We start from the raw sequence: 17,706 nt of genomic DNA, 5'->3' as shown, positions 1-17,706 counted from the left end.
CGTGGGGGAGCTGCAGAGGAGAGCGTGGGGCTTATTGGGTTTGGTGGCCACTCTATCAGTGGAAAAAAATGCAGGGAAGTGTTGCATTCACAAAATAGAGAAAGACAATATTGTGAAGATGCAACCAGCAAAAATGTCTGTTTCTGTGACATAAAGCATTAAGCGATGTGTGTGTGTGTGTGTGTGTGTGTGTTTCCTTTTACCAAAATGAAAGAGGTTTGGAGAAAGGTCATGAGTCACAGGTAAGCTTGAAGTCATGACTGACACATCACGAAGCTTTCATATTGGACATTATGTGCTCGTCCTAAACTTTGATGCCACTGATGTTTCCATAATACATTAAAATAAGGTGTGTATCTTGCAACAGTGCTGCAGTGTTATAATGGTGAGTATATGTCTGTGCTGCATTTTTCTATGTAGCTTTAAGTGCAAGAGAGGTAGTTTAAATTATTCAGATACTTTGCTTTTAGCCAGTTTAAGTCATGACGGTTAATAAAACTGTGCAACATGAAGACGGTTTGATTTTACATCAATGTTATTTAGAAGTGCTGCAATGCAGTATATAATGCATATAGGGGTTGGTTATATAAATAATTAGCTATCAAGTGCACAGGTTAAAATGTTGATTAATGCATCTTATCTATTAATTGTTGGTTTAGATTTTGTACAAAAAAAATAACAGAAACAATATGGATGGTGAAGAGCAGCCAGTCTATTGGGCTTTATTTTTTAATTACACACATTTGGTGAGAGTTGAACCAACTGTTACAGCTGCATCCACACTGGTCAATTCTTGGCAAGCAATGTTTTTTTTTGTGTGTGTATGTGTTATAAGATTTAGAGAAACGCTTCTTTTAAATCATTTGCATCTCAAATAATGCAGTCCCTGCCCAAATATGACCAACATCCTGTGATATACAAAGTGATGCAGACCACCGAGTCCTAAGTGACATACAAAGGAGTTCATGTTAAAAAATAATATACCAAGGGGGGGGGGGGGGGGGGGGGGTGCTCCTATCCATGCGCTGTAAATAAATGGATTTGGTAGACAAAAATGGCTGCTTCGAGAAGTCAGCACAGCAATCCAGCAGTAAAAAACACCTTGATGTATTATCCTGAGTCTTCACAAATCTTGGCATGTGCATGGGTGACAGTGAAACAGCACAGGGACACGCACACGACAAAAGACAATATTTCAACATAATTATTCATCATCTAACGTGAGAGAAATGTCAGGGGAGTGTCTGCGGCTCAGGGCTTTGAGCGAGCCCAGGTGGAAAGGGTGAAATTTAAAGAGTCGTGATTGGGCGAATATTGGAAACAGAGAGGAGTGGTTTCTGACTATGGCACTCGATTGTAAATGTATCCTAAAAAAACAAAAAACAAAACAAAACAACAAAACAGAACAGTCAAGCACATAGAAAACACAGGAAATCCAAAAACAGTGATATTTAACACACTCTGGGTGAAGCAGTGGTGGCTTTTCCTTCCCGGGCTTTTTGGTTCATCTTTGTTTTTAAGGTTAATTGTAAAGAAATAAATACTATACTCAACATCACCGAGCTAAACAAAAAAAAAAGATAAAACACATTAAGCTAAATGGGGAAAACAAAAATTACACCAACAAAAGCAATAGTTTTACATAGTAAACACAATGCATTCATAACCCACTTTGACCTCCCCCTGCAGATGTACATTTAAAAATATATCTGACATTGTACACAGCGTGATGTCTTGGAAACCAGTAGGATAAGCAAATCTCCGACGTGGCCGTTCAGTGCCTTCTACTCCTTCCAGTTTCCTAATTGTCATTGTTCCAAGGTCACGACTTCCACCGCCTGCCCGTCCAAGGTGACGGTGTTGTCTATGCGCGTGGCGACAGGCGCCATGGCAACCTGGACGGGCCGGTTGCCCTGTGCGAGGCTGGTCACTACAGTCTGGTACATGCTGACCGGGATCTGGACCAGACCTGAGGAGGAGAGGTGGGAGATGATGATGATGATGGACAAACAGCACCAGTGGCATTAATGACAACAATCTGAGCTGAGATATTGGAATATTATCCATCACTTTCCCATTTGAGCAACAATATATTGTGGAAATCTCTGTTTTATTCAAACCTATGGGCTGATCATGCAGATAAAATGCCTATCCACCTTTTTCCGAACATCAAAAAAACGTAAGCCGGTTTTGCTCTTCCGATGGAATTTTATGTTAACGTTTCCATGGTTTCGGTAGTCGTGGTAAATGCATGGATTTTTTTTCTTTTCTCAATGAAAATCTGTAAAACGCATGGATCATCACACCAGCTTTTAACAGTGGATATCACACAAATTGACATCTGTGTTAAAAGGCAGCGTTAATAGATCCATGCGCAACTATGACAACGACTGAAAACCATGGAAACGTTAACATACAATTCCACCAAAACCGGCAAAACCAGCTTCCGGTTTTGACCATAGATCACGTTCGGAAACTTGTGGATATGATCAATTATTTATTATCCGTTAATCACTGAAACCATTAATCCAGGAATTTTTTTTTTTTTCAATTTCAAAGCCACAGCTTCTGGGTAATTTTAATGGACCGTTTTAACTATCTGATGCCATCTTGTACACAATCGATTAATTAAAAACAGAAATCAAATAAATTAATAAATAATAATATATTAAAGAAACACAGTGCAAACAAACACGGCTCTTTCAGTCTTTGCCCAGAGGAAGTCAGTGGAGTCGGTCCAGTCCAGGTAGTTGTGTGTGAGAGTGTGTGACAGGAGGCAGCCATGTTACAGAGATGGCATTTCCGAACAATGGTCCAATTGAACGTCCTGAGCTTGCTGCTTCCTCCTCCCCCCCTTCACCGCCCCACCCCCCCTCCAACCCCCTCCACCCCCCCTGCCCAGCTGTGAGTGTGTCTCTCTGCCTGTGGGGATTATTGCTGCAGTCACGTGGGCGTCGTGCCCCACCCTGCAAGCTGTCACGGTGTCACAGGCAGGCAAGAAGGTCAGTGGAGGGGACGGCAGTGGCTCATGCCCGCTCCCATTACTGTGAGCTAAGAAGCTGGACATTGAACGCACCAAACACACACATACACTACACGTCACGTGAATCCCTTTTTAGATTTGCACGCGAGATTACATGGGCTAGTTTCAAATGTATCTCAGTCCCTATAATGTTCATAGATTTTCTGTCTGAAGTCCGCACCCCCAAATAAATAGGACGTTTGGTAATTGTGGGTCCGCTAATGTGGGCTCTTGCTAAGCCCACTCGCCGGTGATTTGTGACAGGGTTAAGTTGTGCGGGTGCAGGTAATTGTGCTGGCAGTGATTACGGCCGAGAGCTTAGTGAACGGGGCATTGGCCTGGCATTGTGGCGTGCACACACACTGCATAGCTACCGAGTGAAGTGGCTCCCTCGGCCACTCCAGCGTGGTTACTAAGACGTGGAGGGCCGCGCCTGGTGTGGCCGTGTGTATTATTGTGTGTGTGGCTGCGTGCCTGTGTCAGTGAAGGGTCCCCTACACAAGCCAATCAGCGGTGTCTGGGCCAGTGCACTTCAAACGCCGCTCTCCACTCCTGTGTAGCACTACTCTGATTAGCTAAGGTCAATAGTCCGGAGAAGGACTGGCTGGCTTTGGCAGCTCCATTAGTTTTTTAAGTGAGCGCTACTGTGGCCAAATGACTCCTCAGGAAGCAAGATGTCAAACAACAAAGGCTGCAGATGTTAGATTTAAATAACTTGACTTTACATTAGCGCACAAACAGACCAGATTAAATAGACCTATTTAATTAAACATGTTTCCATCTTTTATGTGAATATTTTAAGATGAAATTTCTGTTTTTATGAGAAACTTCAATTTCATTTGGATTTACTGGTAATTGTGAAAGTTTTACAGCCAGTTGAAACACCCAAGGGGTCGGAAACAATTTTCTGCCTTCTTCACACAGTTAGGTGTCAGTTCTTGCTCCTTTTAACTATGACACACCACTACAACAAAGCTCTCCCTCAAGAAGATGCAAGAAATCCAATAAATCCATGTTTTTGCTTTTTTTTTTTTTACTTTGCACCAGTGATTAGTGTTTCACACATTAACTGTTGGGTATAAACTACTACTACACTATGACACTACTGTATTAAGAAGATGCATAAACAAACTGTTGACTCCACTAATGAAGCGTATGGATCGTACGAGGGGGAGATGAACACATTGTCTGACTTAAGTCAAGGGTAGTATTCATGTATATATTGATGCCGTGTGTGTGTGTGTGTGTGTGTGTGTGTGTGTGTGTGTGTGTGTATGTATGGACAAGCTGGATAACCTGGGGTTGTGTGCTGACAGCTGGCCCAGTGATTAGACCATGGACTGATAATGGAGTGGATCAAAGCTCTTTAGGAGAGGCCCCTGAGGGACCTACTGATGCCCCTGGACCACCGTCCTTTTGTATAAATGTGTGTGTGTGTGTGTGTGCTTGTGTGTGTGTATTTTTCAGACAAATAAATACTGATGGCGAGACTGACAGCTTTGACAAGACGTGCCTGTGGCTAAACCTTTGAGTTTGTGTATTCATTGTATAATCACACTGATGATCAAATAACACAAAGCATCAGTCTTTTTAAGGGGAATTATTGAACTGAATGGATTTGGCTTCAGAAACTCATCAGAATGAGAGGATAATAATAAACTGACTTGCTATTCAGCCAGCGATTAATAGCCCTAATTACAAGGGCATTAAGTCTTAATTGATGTTACGTGTTTGCTGCAAAAGATTGAATGTGTAACGTACGTATGTGGTGCTTAGCTTCACCTGTGTTACGATACAACACGGACATTTAAAACATGCTGTGTGTCCCCTGATGTTCCTCATTGACCAGCAGCAGCTCTCTACATCTACATCCCACCCTGAGGATATCGACTCGCCATATGCTTCAAATGCTTTCCAACAAGAGTGTCAAGCCGTCACTGTGAACTGGTCCAATCCCAGCCGACACACACACACACACACACAAGCAGAGCACGCAGCATGTATGTGAGGAGGTTTACGCCAGGGTCATGCAGCTAACGGGTCATTAACAGAAAGGAGTGCTCCTACAAGACACACACACACACACACACGCACACACGCACACACACACCAAAACACACAATCTGTCACATCAGCATCGAGTAGATTAGAGTGGAGGAGTTTAGGGGCCTCGCTGCAGTGCCACTGCAGGAAAGCTTACACTTAGTAAGACTAATTAGAAATGCCATTGGCCGGGGGGCACACACCGGTACGAATTAGTTGTTGAGTCTTCATTTGTCACAATAGAAAATGTCTGTTACATTTCTGAATGAACATTTAAGCCACCTTAAGTCAGTTGTATATTTATTGGCTGGCACATTTTGAAGAAACTAGTCCCACTGACAGAGAATAAGGGGTGTCCAGGAACATCCAATTAAATTCTCACCTCAGGCAACAAAAAAATGACCTTAACCTTGACCTTTTCATGTTTTCTCAGTGTCTGTGTTGTGTTGGTGTAACATGAGGGATGAGTGTGTTACCTGTGGCATCCTGAACTCCGGCTAGTGCCCCGACAGCAGCTGCCGTCTCTGCCAGGACAATCTGCCCTCCGCCTTGTAGAGTGGCCTCTGCCAGCGTCGCTACAGCGTGGGCCGCCGCCTCACTGCAGCACACACACACACACACACATACACACACACACAGGGACAATGTCAGTATAGTGTATTTGTTCATAGTATAGTAGTGATTAAGTACAGTGTATACATTGGGTTCCTGTATACAATCATTATTACAAAGCTGACACACATGCACACGCACACACACGGTCTCCTCACAAAGGCAAGGGGTTATTAGAGTGATGTGGGGTGAAGAGGTAGGAGTGTATGAGCTGTAAGAGGCTTTTCTAGTCTGGACTTATGGAGAATCTGTCACATCTCCCTAAACACCAGGTGCTGCCGTCCTAACAAAGCAGTTTTATTAACCAGATTCATCCAGTGGATTTACCACGAGCCTATTACCACACCAGCTTTTTTTATGAACTAATGGAAGTGTTCACAGCTTGGTTCATAATCACATCTGAGATACAAATGCGGACGGACGGATAAGGAGGAGGAGGAGGAGGAGGAGGAGCTGAGGGAGTGCAGACAGAGGCGGTGGGCAGTAACGATGCACCCACACTCCGGCTCTATGTGGATGACCCCCGACTTTATGTTTTCAGTCGTCACAATCAAATTAAAAGAGTTTCTACTACATAACCACCTTTGAAACACAACTGTATGACATCGACGCACATTTATTACTAAAGCGACTTGCAGTGACGATCTGGGACTAACGGCAGTTGACTGAATCTGTCAAACTGCGTAGTATCTTGTGTTCTGATCTAATTAAATATATGTGTGTGTATATATATATATATACACATATATATACATTATTTACCTTTGTGTATTCATATATACAAGAATGTATGAGTGTGACAATGTATGTATGGTTTTAGTATATGGGAAATAAGGGCTTGACAGGGTGGAAGGGGTTTGAGTTCATATTGTGCTTCCACTGTTAATATTATATACAAATGAACAGATGTATTATGTTTAAAAATAAACAATAAAAAGATAAGTAAGAAAAAAAAAAGCGTAGTATAATCTATAATCCCAGCGTCAACACAGTAGAAAAAGACAGCGAGAGACAGCGGCTCTACTCTCCTCTCCTCTCCCTCCGGAGCTGGAGAACAAGAGACAAAATGTTCCAGAGCCTGTGGAGCAGAGAGAGCCCACGGTCGCTCGGCACAGGTAAACAGCAGCAGGAGGGGGGGTTGGTGGGGGAAGGGGGGGGGGAGGAAGGAGGACTCAGGTGGGTGCAGGTAACAAGCCCCAGTGGGACATACCCATACACATCTGCACACGTACACAATTATTGCTTTGATGCGACTGCAGGGAGCGACCGGCTCACATCTCAGTGAGCACCTTGATGTTAGTCAAGTAAAGCTGCTCTACTCCTGGTTGTAATCAGATGCTGCATGCAACACAGTTTAATGTATGGGTCCAATCTGAATGCATGCGTTTGTGTGTCCAACATCACCTCCTGCATGTTGTTTCCTCTAGTCTACTTGCAGATTGTAAACTGTGCACTCTGTGTGTAATCACAGGTTACGACTGATTGTATTTCAAACCATTATTGACTCACCAACACCACCGAGCAGTCGCAGTATTTATCACCTGCCGTCAAATAAACAAAATTACACTGAGCCATTAGCACTCGGGAAAAGTGTGGCTAACAACACATTTAACGGCCGAGCACCTTTGCGCGCTTGCCGCTGTAAAAGCTACGGGGCTAATTAATTAGCTGCTGAACCAGGATCAGGAGGTAGTCGACTTGTCATCTCCAGGGGACGCAGGTGAGCTGCTGTCCCCTCTCCCTGACGGTCGCCCCGCTCGCGTCCAGTTGTTAGAGCTGCCTGTGCAATTATGGGTTCTTCTTACACTCGAGGGGTTGTGTCGGTGACAACTGAACGCAAAAACTCTTCTGCACAGTTCTCTCCTCTACCAAATCTTTACCATCTGGCTTTTGCTCAACTGTTTGAGCCCAGCGGGGTGCGGTGACATTTATAAACAGGCGAGCAGAGCTGAAGAGCTGATGAAATAACTTTTTTGTGAGAGTGGTGGTGGAAAATCTCTTTTAAATTCAAGGCCTGTAGTGTCTGCTCCTCTTACTGCACTCTTTACTTTTCTGCACTAAGCGCAGAAGTGTTACATTATTCCTCTGAACTGACAGCAAACATGTCAACGATGCAGTAAAGAAGAAAAAAACAAACATAAAAAACTCACTTCTATGGTAATCTTCAAAAATATTTACCATTAACTACGATTTCTCCTCGCTCCTCCTACCACTTAAAAGACTGTGTCATAATGTGTGCAATATCTTCACTGAGCTGAGGTCAGCTTGACAATCACACATATAAGATCCCAGAATTATCCACATTATTTGTGCAAACATCCATAAAACACCTCGCCACACCTCTGTCAATGGGACACCACCATGCCCATGAAAACTACAGAAATGATAAATAAATACAATAGCTGGTTAACAAAGGCTCCAGACAGTAGCCTGCTGCAGCAACAAGTGCTGTAAGGAGATGTAAGGACAGATATCTCCTCCACTTTTCTGTTTTTCCTCATTGATATTATATTACTCAAAGTCCAGTCTCCACCCTCTATGCTGCATCCTCCTAAGCATCACCTGTTGAGGGCCATTGTGACCGTGGCTCCGGGTTGCATCTCCTGACTGGCAGCGACTGCAGCTTCGGCCAAAGACGCCACTGCCTGCGTGGCCTCTGACGCTTGAGTGGTTTGGATTGTCATCTCCCCGCTCTGGAGGGTGGCCCAGTTCTGCTCCACCTGCAGGGAAATAACACGGTTTTAAAAGCTAAGAACCGATCTGAGCATCAGTAACAGGGTCATAATGATGTGTATGTTAATGCTCTTAGTGGTGCTGAGTGGACAGCTCCCTTTAAAAACACATTTATATATAATTTACTGCAGTATTTTTTTTGTTTTGTTTTAGTCAGTGATGCATTTGTGCAAACTTATGTGAGTGTGCGTGCGTGCGTGCATGTGGTACCTCTCCATCCGTCACAGTGGAGTAGTTGACCTGGGCCACCGTCACACCAGGCAGCTCTGAGGCGTCTGCCAGAGTGGCAACAGTGTGTCCTGTGCCAACCTGAGATAGAAACGCAGGAAGAGCGTTTAACTTTGGAAAACAAAACAGAATGTCAATTTGATGAAATACAAGTACAAGTATAAGTACAATGACCAATCGTGGAATTTAAAAAAAGAAAAGCACCTGAATGAGCGAGACTGTTCCATCGGGGTTGTTGATGGTCTGTACCACAGTTTGCGACGGAACGAGGTGAGCGATGCTCTGCGCGGCCAGGTGGTGGTGCTGGGTGGTGGTCGTCGTGGTGATTTGGTCTTCAAAAGCGTACAGCAGATCCTCGCGGCCGTGCTGCTTGTAGCAGTTCTTCACGATGGTCCGCAGCGCCTGCGTCCAAGACACCTGAGGAATTCAAAATGCGGGGTTAAAAGTGTGAAACTCTACAGGTAGCAGGACAAATACAGCATCTCCCTTTTTTTCCCCCTCTCACCCTCTGTTTCTGCTCCTCTGTGCGGACATCACTGCGGACGTTGGCCCATGGGATGTCCTCAGGCCACCACACCGGCTTGCAGCTCTCCTTACCCCAGCCAGGCTTCCCTCGGCCCGTCGAGTACTTCAGCATCTCAGGGATGAACGCGCGCAGCTGGGCCTGAAGCGAAGGACAAACACACAGACAACAGAGATGATACAGACACCAAAAACTCCAAAGTGGAGAGCTGCAGTGTCTCTCCCACCCACACACACACACACACACACACACACACACACACACACACACACACACACACACACACACACACACACACATATAGGCAGCGCGCACGCCCTTGAGCAGGCTGGTATTGATCGGGCACCTGCTGCCGGGTGCTGGGGCGGTCACAGCCTGCAAATAGAAACTGAATTTCTAAAAGGAGAACAATGTGTTCATGTTTATTAACAGACCAATCTATGGCTGTGGCTCCAGCCTGATGTGTCAGACTGACACCGTGAGACCGACAGTTCAGCAGCACTCACCCTGTCCCCCACACAGGCTCCAGTACACTCAGCACAGGTATTAATGAGGAGAAGCCGGGTCAATATTGTTGAAAAGAAAATCAATGTCAAGCAAAAACCATTAGATTAGCTTTGATCACTCATGACGTGTGCTATTTTATGGACTTGGGCAGAGACTTGTTATTATTTCATTACTGTGGCTGCATCTGACTCTACCAGGGAGTGCTTCACCATTATATGTGAGTGAACCATTCACAGACAGGGAACTCAGGCAGCCCAGCCTCTTTGGTGCAAGTTAGAGCTGAGAACTGTGGGCTAATTACTGCAAGTCCTGCAAACAAGACATATCACTACCAGTCTGTATATTACAGAGGTGCAGTGGAGTTACTGTTTTCAATTATTGTAAACAAGGATTTTTTTTTTGTTTTATTTTTTTGGCCAATATTATTTCGTTCTTAAAATATACTTTATTTCTTATCTACCTCAATACATTCAAGTGATTTCTCTGCTACTTATCTTACTTTCTTATTATTTAGATGAAAAACCTGACATATTGGGCAATCCAATTTATTTATCCACCTCTATTAAAAGGTCCAGTGTGTAAAATGAGGGGAAAACAGAGACATCTAGCATTCCGATTCTATTATTTATCTATTAAATAATTATTTTGCTTATTTATGAACGTGCTACTCTTGAAACGTGCTCTCTGGTTGGCTGGATTTTCCATTCCATACAAACATGGCGGTGCAAGATGGCGACACTCTTCTAAGCAAGACCCTTGCTATATATATATATATATATAAAAAGAAGAATTAAAAGGCTATGAAAACCAAACAGATTTTATTTTATAGCGATTATACACTTTCATTGGTAGTATATTCAGATTTTGGCGATAAACTTCGACAAGTATTACACACTGGACCTTTAATAATCAATGACTATTTTCTACTAAAACTAATGAGGATAAATCAATAACACAAAAATTAGGGTGACATTTTTACTTTTTTTTTTTACATCACCCCACAGAGCTTGTGTCTCATTTTTAATACGTATTTTATGTTATATGCTCTTTCATATGCCACCTACGTCATGTCGCCATGTAAGCAACAGGAAAAGCCTCGCCTGTGAAGATGTCGTTTTTCAATAGGAGTCTATTTTACATTCAGTCTCTCCAGTTTTACCCTGATGTGCCTGATGCAGCGGCAGCCGAGTGTAGTTTAAATGAAGCCAGAAAACCCAACAGCAGGTGACCATAGACCTGATATATATTGAATTGCTTCTGAGTCTTTGTGTCATGTGTGGTCTTGTGTTAATCTCATTTCCACTCTATCGATCAACCACCACCAGCAGCAGCAGCAGCATACAACATCCTTTAGGTGCGCTGGCGACGGGGCGTACAAACATCCGCTCGCCATCACATCAACACTTGCAGAGCAGCAGGCATACACTCACGCTGCTGGCTGACAGGACGGGGTGGGGCTTAGTGCCAATGTCCTCAGTGTCCTGGTAATATGCAAGCATCACTGAGGGATTATATTGCACAATGAGGCACTGCAGCGTCTGCCTGCCTTGACATCACGGGCTAAATTTGGTTCCGGAGGAAATAAATCCTCCCCCTCCTCCTCCTCCTCCTCCTCCTCCTCCTCCTCCTCCTCCTCCCCCCTTTAGACCCCGATTTCAAACTCACAAACCACAAATACATAGTTCCTCAGTGCAAAGAGATATGACAAAATGGGGTCTTGAAAGCAAATGGATGATGGTCGACGCTTTATCACAACAAGACTGTATCTGGCGGTCGTAACAAAAGGGGCCGTCACTTCAGCCATCACTGAGCTGACATCTTGGATGGGCAAAGGGGAAAAAAAAAAAGTACTCGTAGCTAAAAGATTTTTGCATTCCCACCTGTGGCTGGTGTGGATGTATGTGGATGCATGTTTGCAAGGCCAGATGGCCTAATTACAGTGGCTAGTGAGTTAAGTGGCATGTTGTCCTGGCACCCACCACCCAACCCCCGCCCCCCCTTCCAATCCTAATCCTCCAAGCGATGGTCCAATCAGCATTTAGGAAGGTGGCTGTGCTGCCGGGTCCCTGGTCCTAACAAGGATAGGGGGTAATTATGGGCTCAGGCTAGTCCCAGGATCACCTGCTACAGATGCTCCATATACTGGACCGGCCAGGGCCTCTGCCTGCGTCACTAAACCTCACTTGGGATTTCTTCACAACTACAGGAATCAGGAAAATCGAGAGTTTGAATCAGCCCTCCTTCGTTGCAGAGCTCTTATATTCATGCTCTCCATTTTCCAAGGTTCATCATCATCCTTTCCCACGAGGACTGGACAACATCCTGTCTCACACACACACACATGGCACACATACACCTGTGAAACCACCCGCCGCCCACACTGTTCCACCTGGCGGAGTGAGGCAACAGGTTACTCATGATAATCTCATCCCACAACCTCCAGAAAAACAAGCACCAACTAACACCTGCCCTCCGGGGACTCATCCCGGCTCCGGGATTGGCCACGATAGGGCTCCCGGGCGTTGAGGACCCGTCTCTGGAGGGGGGCCACTGTCATGCCGGCTACTCTGACAATGATCCAGAGAATGCGTCAGCAGCGCTGGGATGGCAGAGTAAACAAGCCGGGATCCCTCGGGTGAAGGGGAAGGCAGCGGAGAGAGAGTGGTGCTAATGTTGCTGTGAAAGGCCTACCAGGAGCCGCTCCTCTCACGGCTCGCTGCCACCACAGAGACGACGCTCTGCTCTGCTCTGCTCGGCTTGTTTACAGATGCAGACGACCTATGCAGCAGGTATTCTGTAGTAATTACAACGCATGAATAAAAACTCATCCAACTGGACACGTGAAAACAACTGAAACGGAGCGTCTGACCTTGATGCATACAGCTGAGCTAAGTTCTCACTCGCAACAGACATCAAACCATCTGTGGGTCTGATTTGCTGCCCGCTGGTGCCCCCTGCTGGAACCACCGAGTACAAGGGAGCAGCTGTACACTGCCTGATATAGAAGAAGGGTGAACCATAATAGTACTGAGCCTGACCTGGGTCATCTTGTCCACAGAGACAGGGATGCCATCGATGGTGAGCGGGGGCAGCTCTGAGGCCAGCTCTCCCCCTGCAGGTGCATGTTCAGCCAGGGCGTTCTCCAGATCCTCCAGCATCATGCTCTTATACTTCCTCACCTGCACAGTTAAAGCACAGGGGTTCAGTTCAGGGCTGGGAATATTTGTTAATCATCAGCTCAATCAACAGAAAATGAAGATTAATCATTAAAATTAAATACATATCGTCTCCTTTATGCTGCTGGTAAATGGTCTAACACTCACCACATTCTCCAGAGGAGCAGCACCAAACACCTTGAACACCGGGTTGGGTTTGGAGGGAGAAATACACAGCACTATTGCCTGCTGGCCCACTCTGGTCGTGTACTCATCCAGTGTGGCTCTTAGTTTCCTGTAAGCATACACTGGATTTTACTGTCTGCTTCGGAATAAAAGCGACAAAGTGCAACCGGTTGCTGTGAGAATAAATGATCTCAGGAGCTGAAAGTGACATTTTCTGGCATTGTGACTGTTGAAGGACAATTCGCTGCAGAGGGATTAGGAGGAATTGGTTTTCTCTGTGTTTAAAGCTCACCTGAGCAGACGGGTCTGCTGCCTCTTGCGGATGGAGGGGTTGGATTCAAAGATGTGAGGCCTCTTTCTTTTCTTACCAGTTGCTACGGCAGCAGCAGCTGCCATGCCTACTGGCCCTGAGAAGAGAAGAACAAGCTTATACACTGCACAGACAATCACTGGAGTGAACAGCACACTGTATAATGTATATGTACAATGTATACTTAGCATGAGTATAGGTGTGCAATAATTCCCTTAAAGGAGAATTCTGATCATTTTCTAAGTAACGCTCTACAGCCCGAAAAGGAAAAAATCAGAGAAAATATGTGCAGCCCGGACCTAGCTCTCCTCCTGCTAGCTGCGCTACACTGTAGTTAAACAGCGAAGTAATGGGGGCAGTTCTTCTAACTGTGACTTTGGCCTCTATATAATGCTCAAAATATCACTACACATGCTTTGCAAAATCCACCAGTTCTTACCACACAACACTGAGTGTGCACCTTTGTTTACTCTACTGTAGCTTCTTGGGTAGACTTTAGTAGTTGACTGTCGAGCTCGGGACTGTTTCCATATTGACAAAGACAGAAACGCCAGGAAAACATGGATTTAGGAGGAAAAAAAAGATTTTGGATGGGAAAAAAGCATCAATATGAACATAACTGCTTTTTCCCATCCAAAGTCATTTTTCCTCCTATATCCATGTTTTCATCATGTTTTTGTCTTTGTTGACATAGAAACAGTGAGGCTAAAGTTGCGGTTAGAAGAATTACTTCACTGTTTAACTGCAGTGTAGCACAGCAGGACGAGAGCTAGGTCCAGTCTGCACATATTTTTCTCGGATTTTTTCCTATGGTCGCACTCAGACCTAGAGCTGTAGAGCGTTACTTAGAAAATTACCGGAATTCTCCTTTAAATGTAAGGATTACTGTATGTGGCACACTTATTCTCCTCTTTTGATTTTATTTTGCCATTTCCTTTTAAATTAAAGTAAATGGTGGAAAGGAGCTGGGTTGCAGCTTCAGCTCTTTTTGCACAATTTAATACCTTGTTAACTAAAAATGGTAAAAGACCAACAAGTGCTGTTAAGACTAGCTTCACATAAAGAGTGCACTGCCGCCACAAAACAGTGCACTGGCACCACCTGCTGTTCAGTCAGAGGCATTACACTGAAATCTAGATACCATGGGTGCTCCACTGAATACCTAATGTCTGGTTTGTTCCCAGCCATTGACTTTCTTTGTCTAAGATTCTGGTTGGAAACAGTCCCTAAGTGTTAAGCAATGAGACGACACACATCCCATCCCTCAGGTTCTCCCTGCTGGGTGGGGGCTAGACTTACCTGCAGCAGCCAGGTGGGCGGTGATCTCATCCGTGCCAGCCGAGTTGAGGATATCTGTGTCATCATAAGGATCATCGTCTGGCGAGGACGTCGAGTCTTCCTCAGCACTCATCATGGATGTTTCAGTGAAGGTTGCCACATGCACCTGTACACAGTAATAATAACAAGGTAAATGGCTTGTGCTTATATTAAAAAAAACCGAACTTGTGATTTGTTTCTGCTATTTAAATACTATTATTCATCTACCAAGTGAACCTGCGGCACCTGTTGGCTGACGGCACCGGCCTCGATGGTGGTCATGTGCTCCGTCTGGTGAACTGCGTGCTCCTCCATTACCTACCACCTGGTCTACACAGCTAGATCAACGGTACGATGACTGAGGAGAGAAAAAGGAAAAAGAGAGATGCAGCATAAAATAAAGATACAAACTTCTTCACCCCAATAATGTACTGCAAACACACAATATCATAACTACCCAGCTGCCTTCCTGACATTATTTATTTTGCAGGAAATGCTTATTGAGTATTGTATCTAATTTGATGTAGGCTAATAGTAATGAAGGTCGATAAATAAATAAAAAAATACCGCCTGGTACATTAATCTGACAACCCAATGCATGCAAGCTATATAAGGCAAAACTGTCACCGTGTACAGTCCCATCATAATTTATTTACATAACATGCTCCAGTACATTTGTGCACAATTCCCCTTACAACAAGCCAAAAAAATGTGGGCATCAATAATATAAAACTGAGCCTGCAGTCGTCTTTGTGCCTCTCGTCTGAGTGCAGCGATTGCATCACTGCTGCTCTGCCTCTAGAGGGCTTCTTATGGGATCAATCATAGAGAGAGCTTCATTTGGAAAGATTACGACTACTGCTGCAATCATGAGAAGAAAGTAATGTTTTATTGCCCTGGTTGTTATATACCACATAATGGGTCTTCCAAGAAATGCATGCAAACATCCACATATATATTGCAGCAACACATCAATATATTAATATTACATATAGTTTCAGGTCCAGAATGGGTGAAAGGGAATTTCTGCAGTTACTAATTGCTGTGGCACTGTGAATGCCTTATCTATTAATTTAACTGCAGCTGTGTGTGGATTGGAGTGATACTACAGTTTAATGGGGGGTGGGGTGGGGGGTATGTTTTAAAAAATATACACACAATATCCTTTGTTCCCTTCCATGGCTCAGTTTGTATATGGTCAGTGTGGACCTTATTTATGGATGATATCAATTTCTCAGGTACTTTATTGGGGGAGGGCTTGTTCATTTCTTCTTCCATAGTGAGTATTGACAAAGTCCTTATAGGCATATACAATACACAATACAGAACGTCTCTGGTATTGATGTATGGAAATATGTCTTTCAGCAGGTGTTTTCAGTGCACATGATGATTTGATATTATTTAGAGAATAATAATAATAAACGAGATAATTGAATGCCAACAATAAAAACATGACAAAACATAAAGGCTCATTATGTTGCCATCAGAAGCAGCCAGACGGTGTGTTTGCATATAACAGCCCCTGTGTGAACTACAGTAGAGGAACTGTGGCTGCAGATAGGATCAATGGGCAGATGCACGACGCGCTGCTGCACGATTCAACAATAACGTTGATATATAATCTGATCTCCGGCCAGAAATAAGGCCTTTCCTGCACGACACGCAGTGTGCAATCGTAACAAGCTGCGGTGAACACATACTGTTATTGCTGAGGCGTTATGGTGCTCTAATATTAGCCGACTTGCCGGCTGGTTGACAACAGCAGCCCAAGCGAGCTAAGCTAGCAGTGTCCTACATTTGGCTAAGCAGCTAGCCAGCTAACCTTTTGGTGCTGCTGTACTTTCGCTCACATGAATGAACATTAACTGCGATTGCAAGGAAGAAGAAGCGATTGATTTGGTGATCGGACGCCGAGTATGAATCAATGGAGGTGTGCAAGTCAAAGGCAAAACGTTAAAGCAGCACCGCGGCCGGCGACGAAACCCGCGCAATATGAAACAAAACAGAGCCTCCGCCAGGCCCAGCGGCCTGCGTCTCTACTCTGTCCCAGCTTGTTGTCGATACGCGACTACAACGTGATTCCCCCGCTAAAAAGACATCATAAAAGCACCACAATCCTGCTGCAGTCAACATCTAAACAATCCGCATCTTTCACCCCACCGCTGCCGGGTTCGATGATGCGGCTGCGCCGGGGCTGAAATAGATGGAGATTGCGCGGTAGGGCACTAACCTCAGAGCGGCTGCGCTACTTCGGGCCTGCGCCGTACAGCGGGGATGGAACCGAGCTCTAATGGAGGACAGAGGGGAGCCAGCAGCAAACACAACGAGCAGAGCGCACACAACTCTGATCTACACTAGTGGTGCCTTCAGGTGCCCCTCCTCGGTTTCTCACTGCCACAGCCACAGTCGCACAGTGAACCGCAGCCTAGATGTTGAGTGCAGTTAAATCTACTTTATTTGGTGGTCACGGTTTCATTTGTTAGATTTAATTAAGAAGACATGACATCAGTAGTATGATGACGACACATCCCTGGGCTCCAAATGGACAAGGTGTGGATTAGAAAAATAAACTTTCACGAGAAAATAAACTGAAACCTACCTTTTTTTCTGCTTGTGCACAAAATAAGTTTAAATTACTTTATTCCAATTAAATTCAAATCACTTTAAGATACAGATGCAAACACACGCAGTAATACTGAGCATAATGCAATCTACAGTTGTTGCACACATGCATTGTGTAGCCTAAAAAAGGAAATATAGTCTACACGAAAAAAAAAAATTAATCCGTCGCATTGCCAACAATTACTGACAGTGTCTCAATGTTTTCATTAAATTCACTTCTGTCGTATCTTTAAGAGACTCGTTTATTATAGATACCAACTTTGAAAATACAGCTTTTTGTTGAATTTGGATCGGTTTTGTTTAAACCACACGGACAGTGGTTGGTAATATTTCCGACGGTCCATGAACGCCACATAAGACCTGACAAACCACGCCCCCTTGTGCTGACCTGCTGCGAACCTGCACGAGCTGGATGGACGCCGTGGTGAGCAGGTAACAACAGCAACAA

At 44.5% G+C, this 17,706-nt stretch overlaps 1 protein-coding gene across 4 annotated transcripts; it reads right to left on the bottom strand.

Moving 5' to 3' along the window:
* Positions 1–692: 692 nt before the first annotated feature.
* On the bottom strand, positions 693–17,022 carry nrf1 (nuclear respiratory factor 1). 4 transcript variants are annotated; one of them, XM_083999712.1, is made up of 12 exons: positions 16,867–17,022; positions 14,865–14,994; positions 14,619–14,763; positions 13,302–13,416; positions 12,992–13,118; positions 12,707–12,847; positions 9,144–9,302; positions 8,843–9,055; positions 8,621–8,749; positions 8,240–8,397; positions 5,542–5,663; positions 693–1,969 (listed from the first exon to the last, which is right to left on the bottom strand). In XM_083999712.1, the coding sequence occupies exons 2-12, from the start codon at positions 14,949–14,951 to the stop codon at positions 1,809–1,811; spliced, it is 1,557 nt and encodes a 518-aa protein (XP_083855838.1). In that variant the 5' UTR covers positions 14,952–14,994; positions 16,867–17,022; the 3' UTR covers positions 693–1,808. The 4 variants fall into 4 exon arrangements, with proteins under 4 accessions (XP_083855838.1, XP_083855840.1, XP_083855839.1 ...); XM_083999714.1 differs by having other exon boundaries at positions 8,621–8,719; XM_083999713.1 differs by having other exon boundaries at positions 14,883–14,994.
* Between the last annotated feature and the right edge of the window lie 684 nt (positions 17,023–17,706).

Source organism: Trachurus trachurus (assembly GCF_905171665.1).
Source record: "Trachurus trachurus genome assembly, chromosome: 23".
NCBI classification, from domain to species: domain Eukaryota; kingdom Metazoa; phylum Chordata; class Actinopteri; order Carangiformes; family Carangidae; genus Trachurus; species Trachurus trachurus.
The sequence above is the reverse complement of the archived record's forward strand: the minus strand, read 5'-3'. Positions and strand labels throughout refer to the sequence as shown.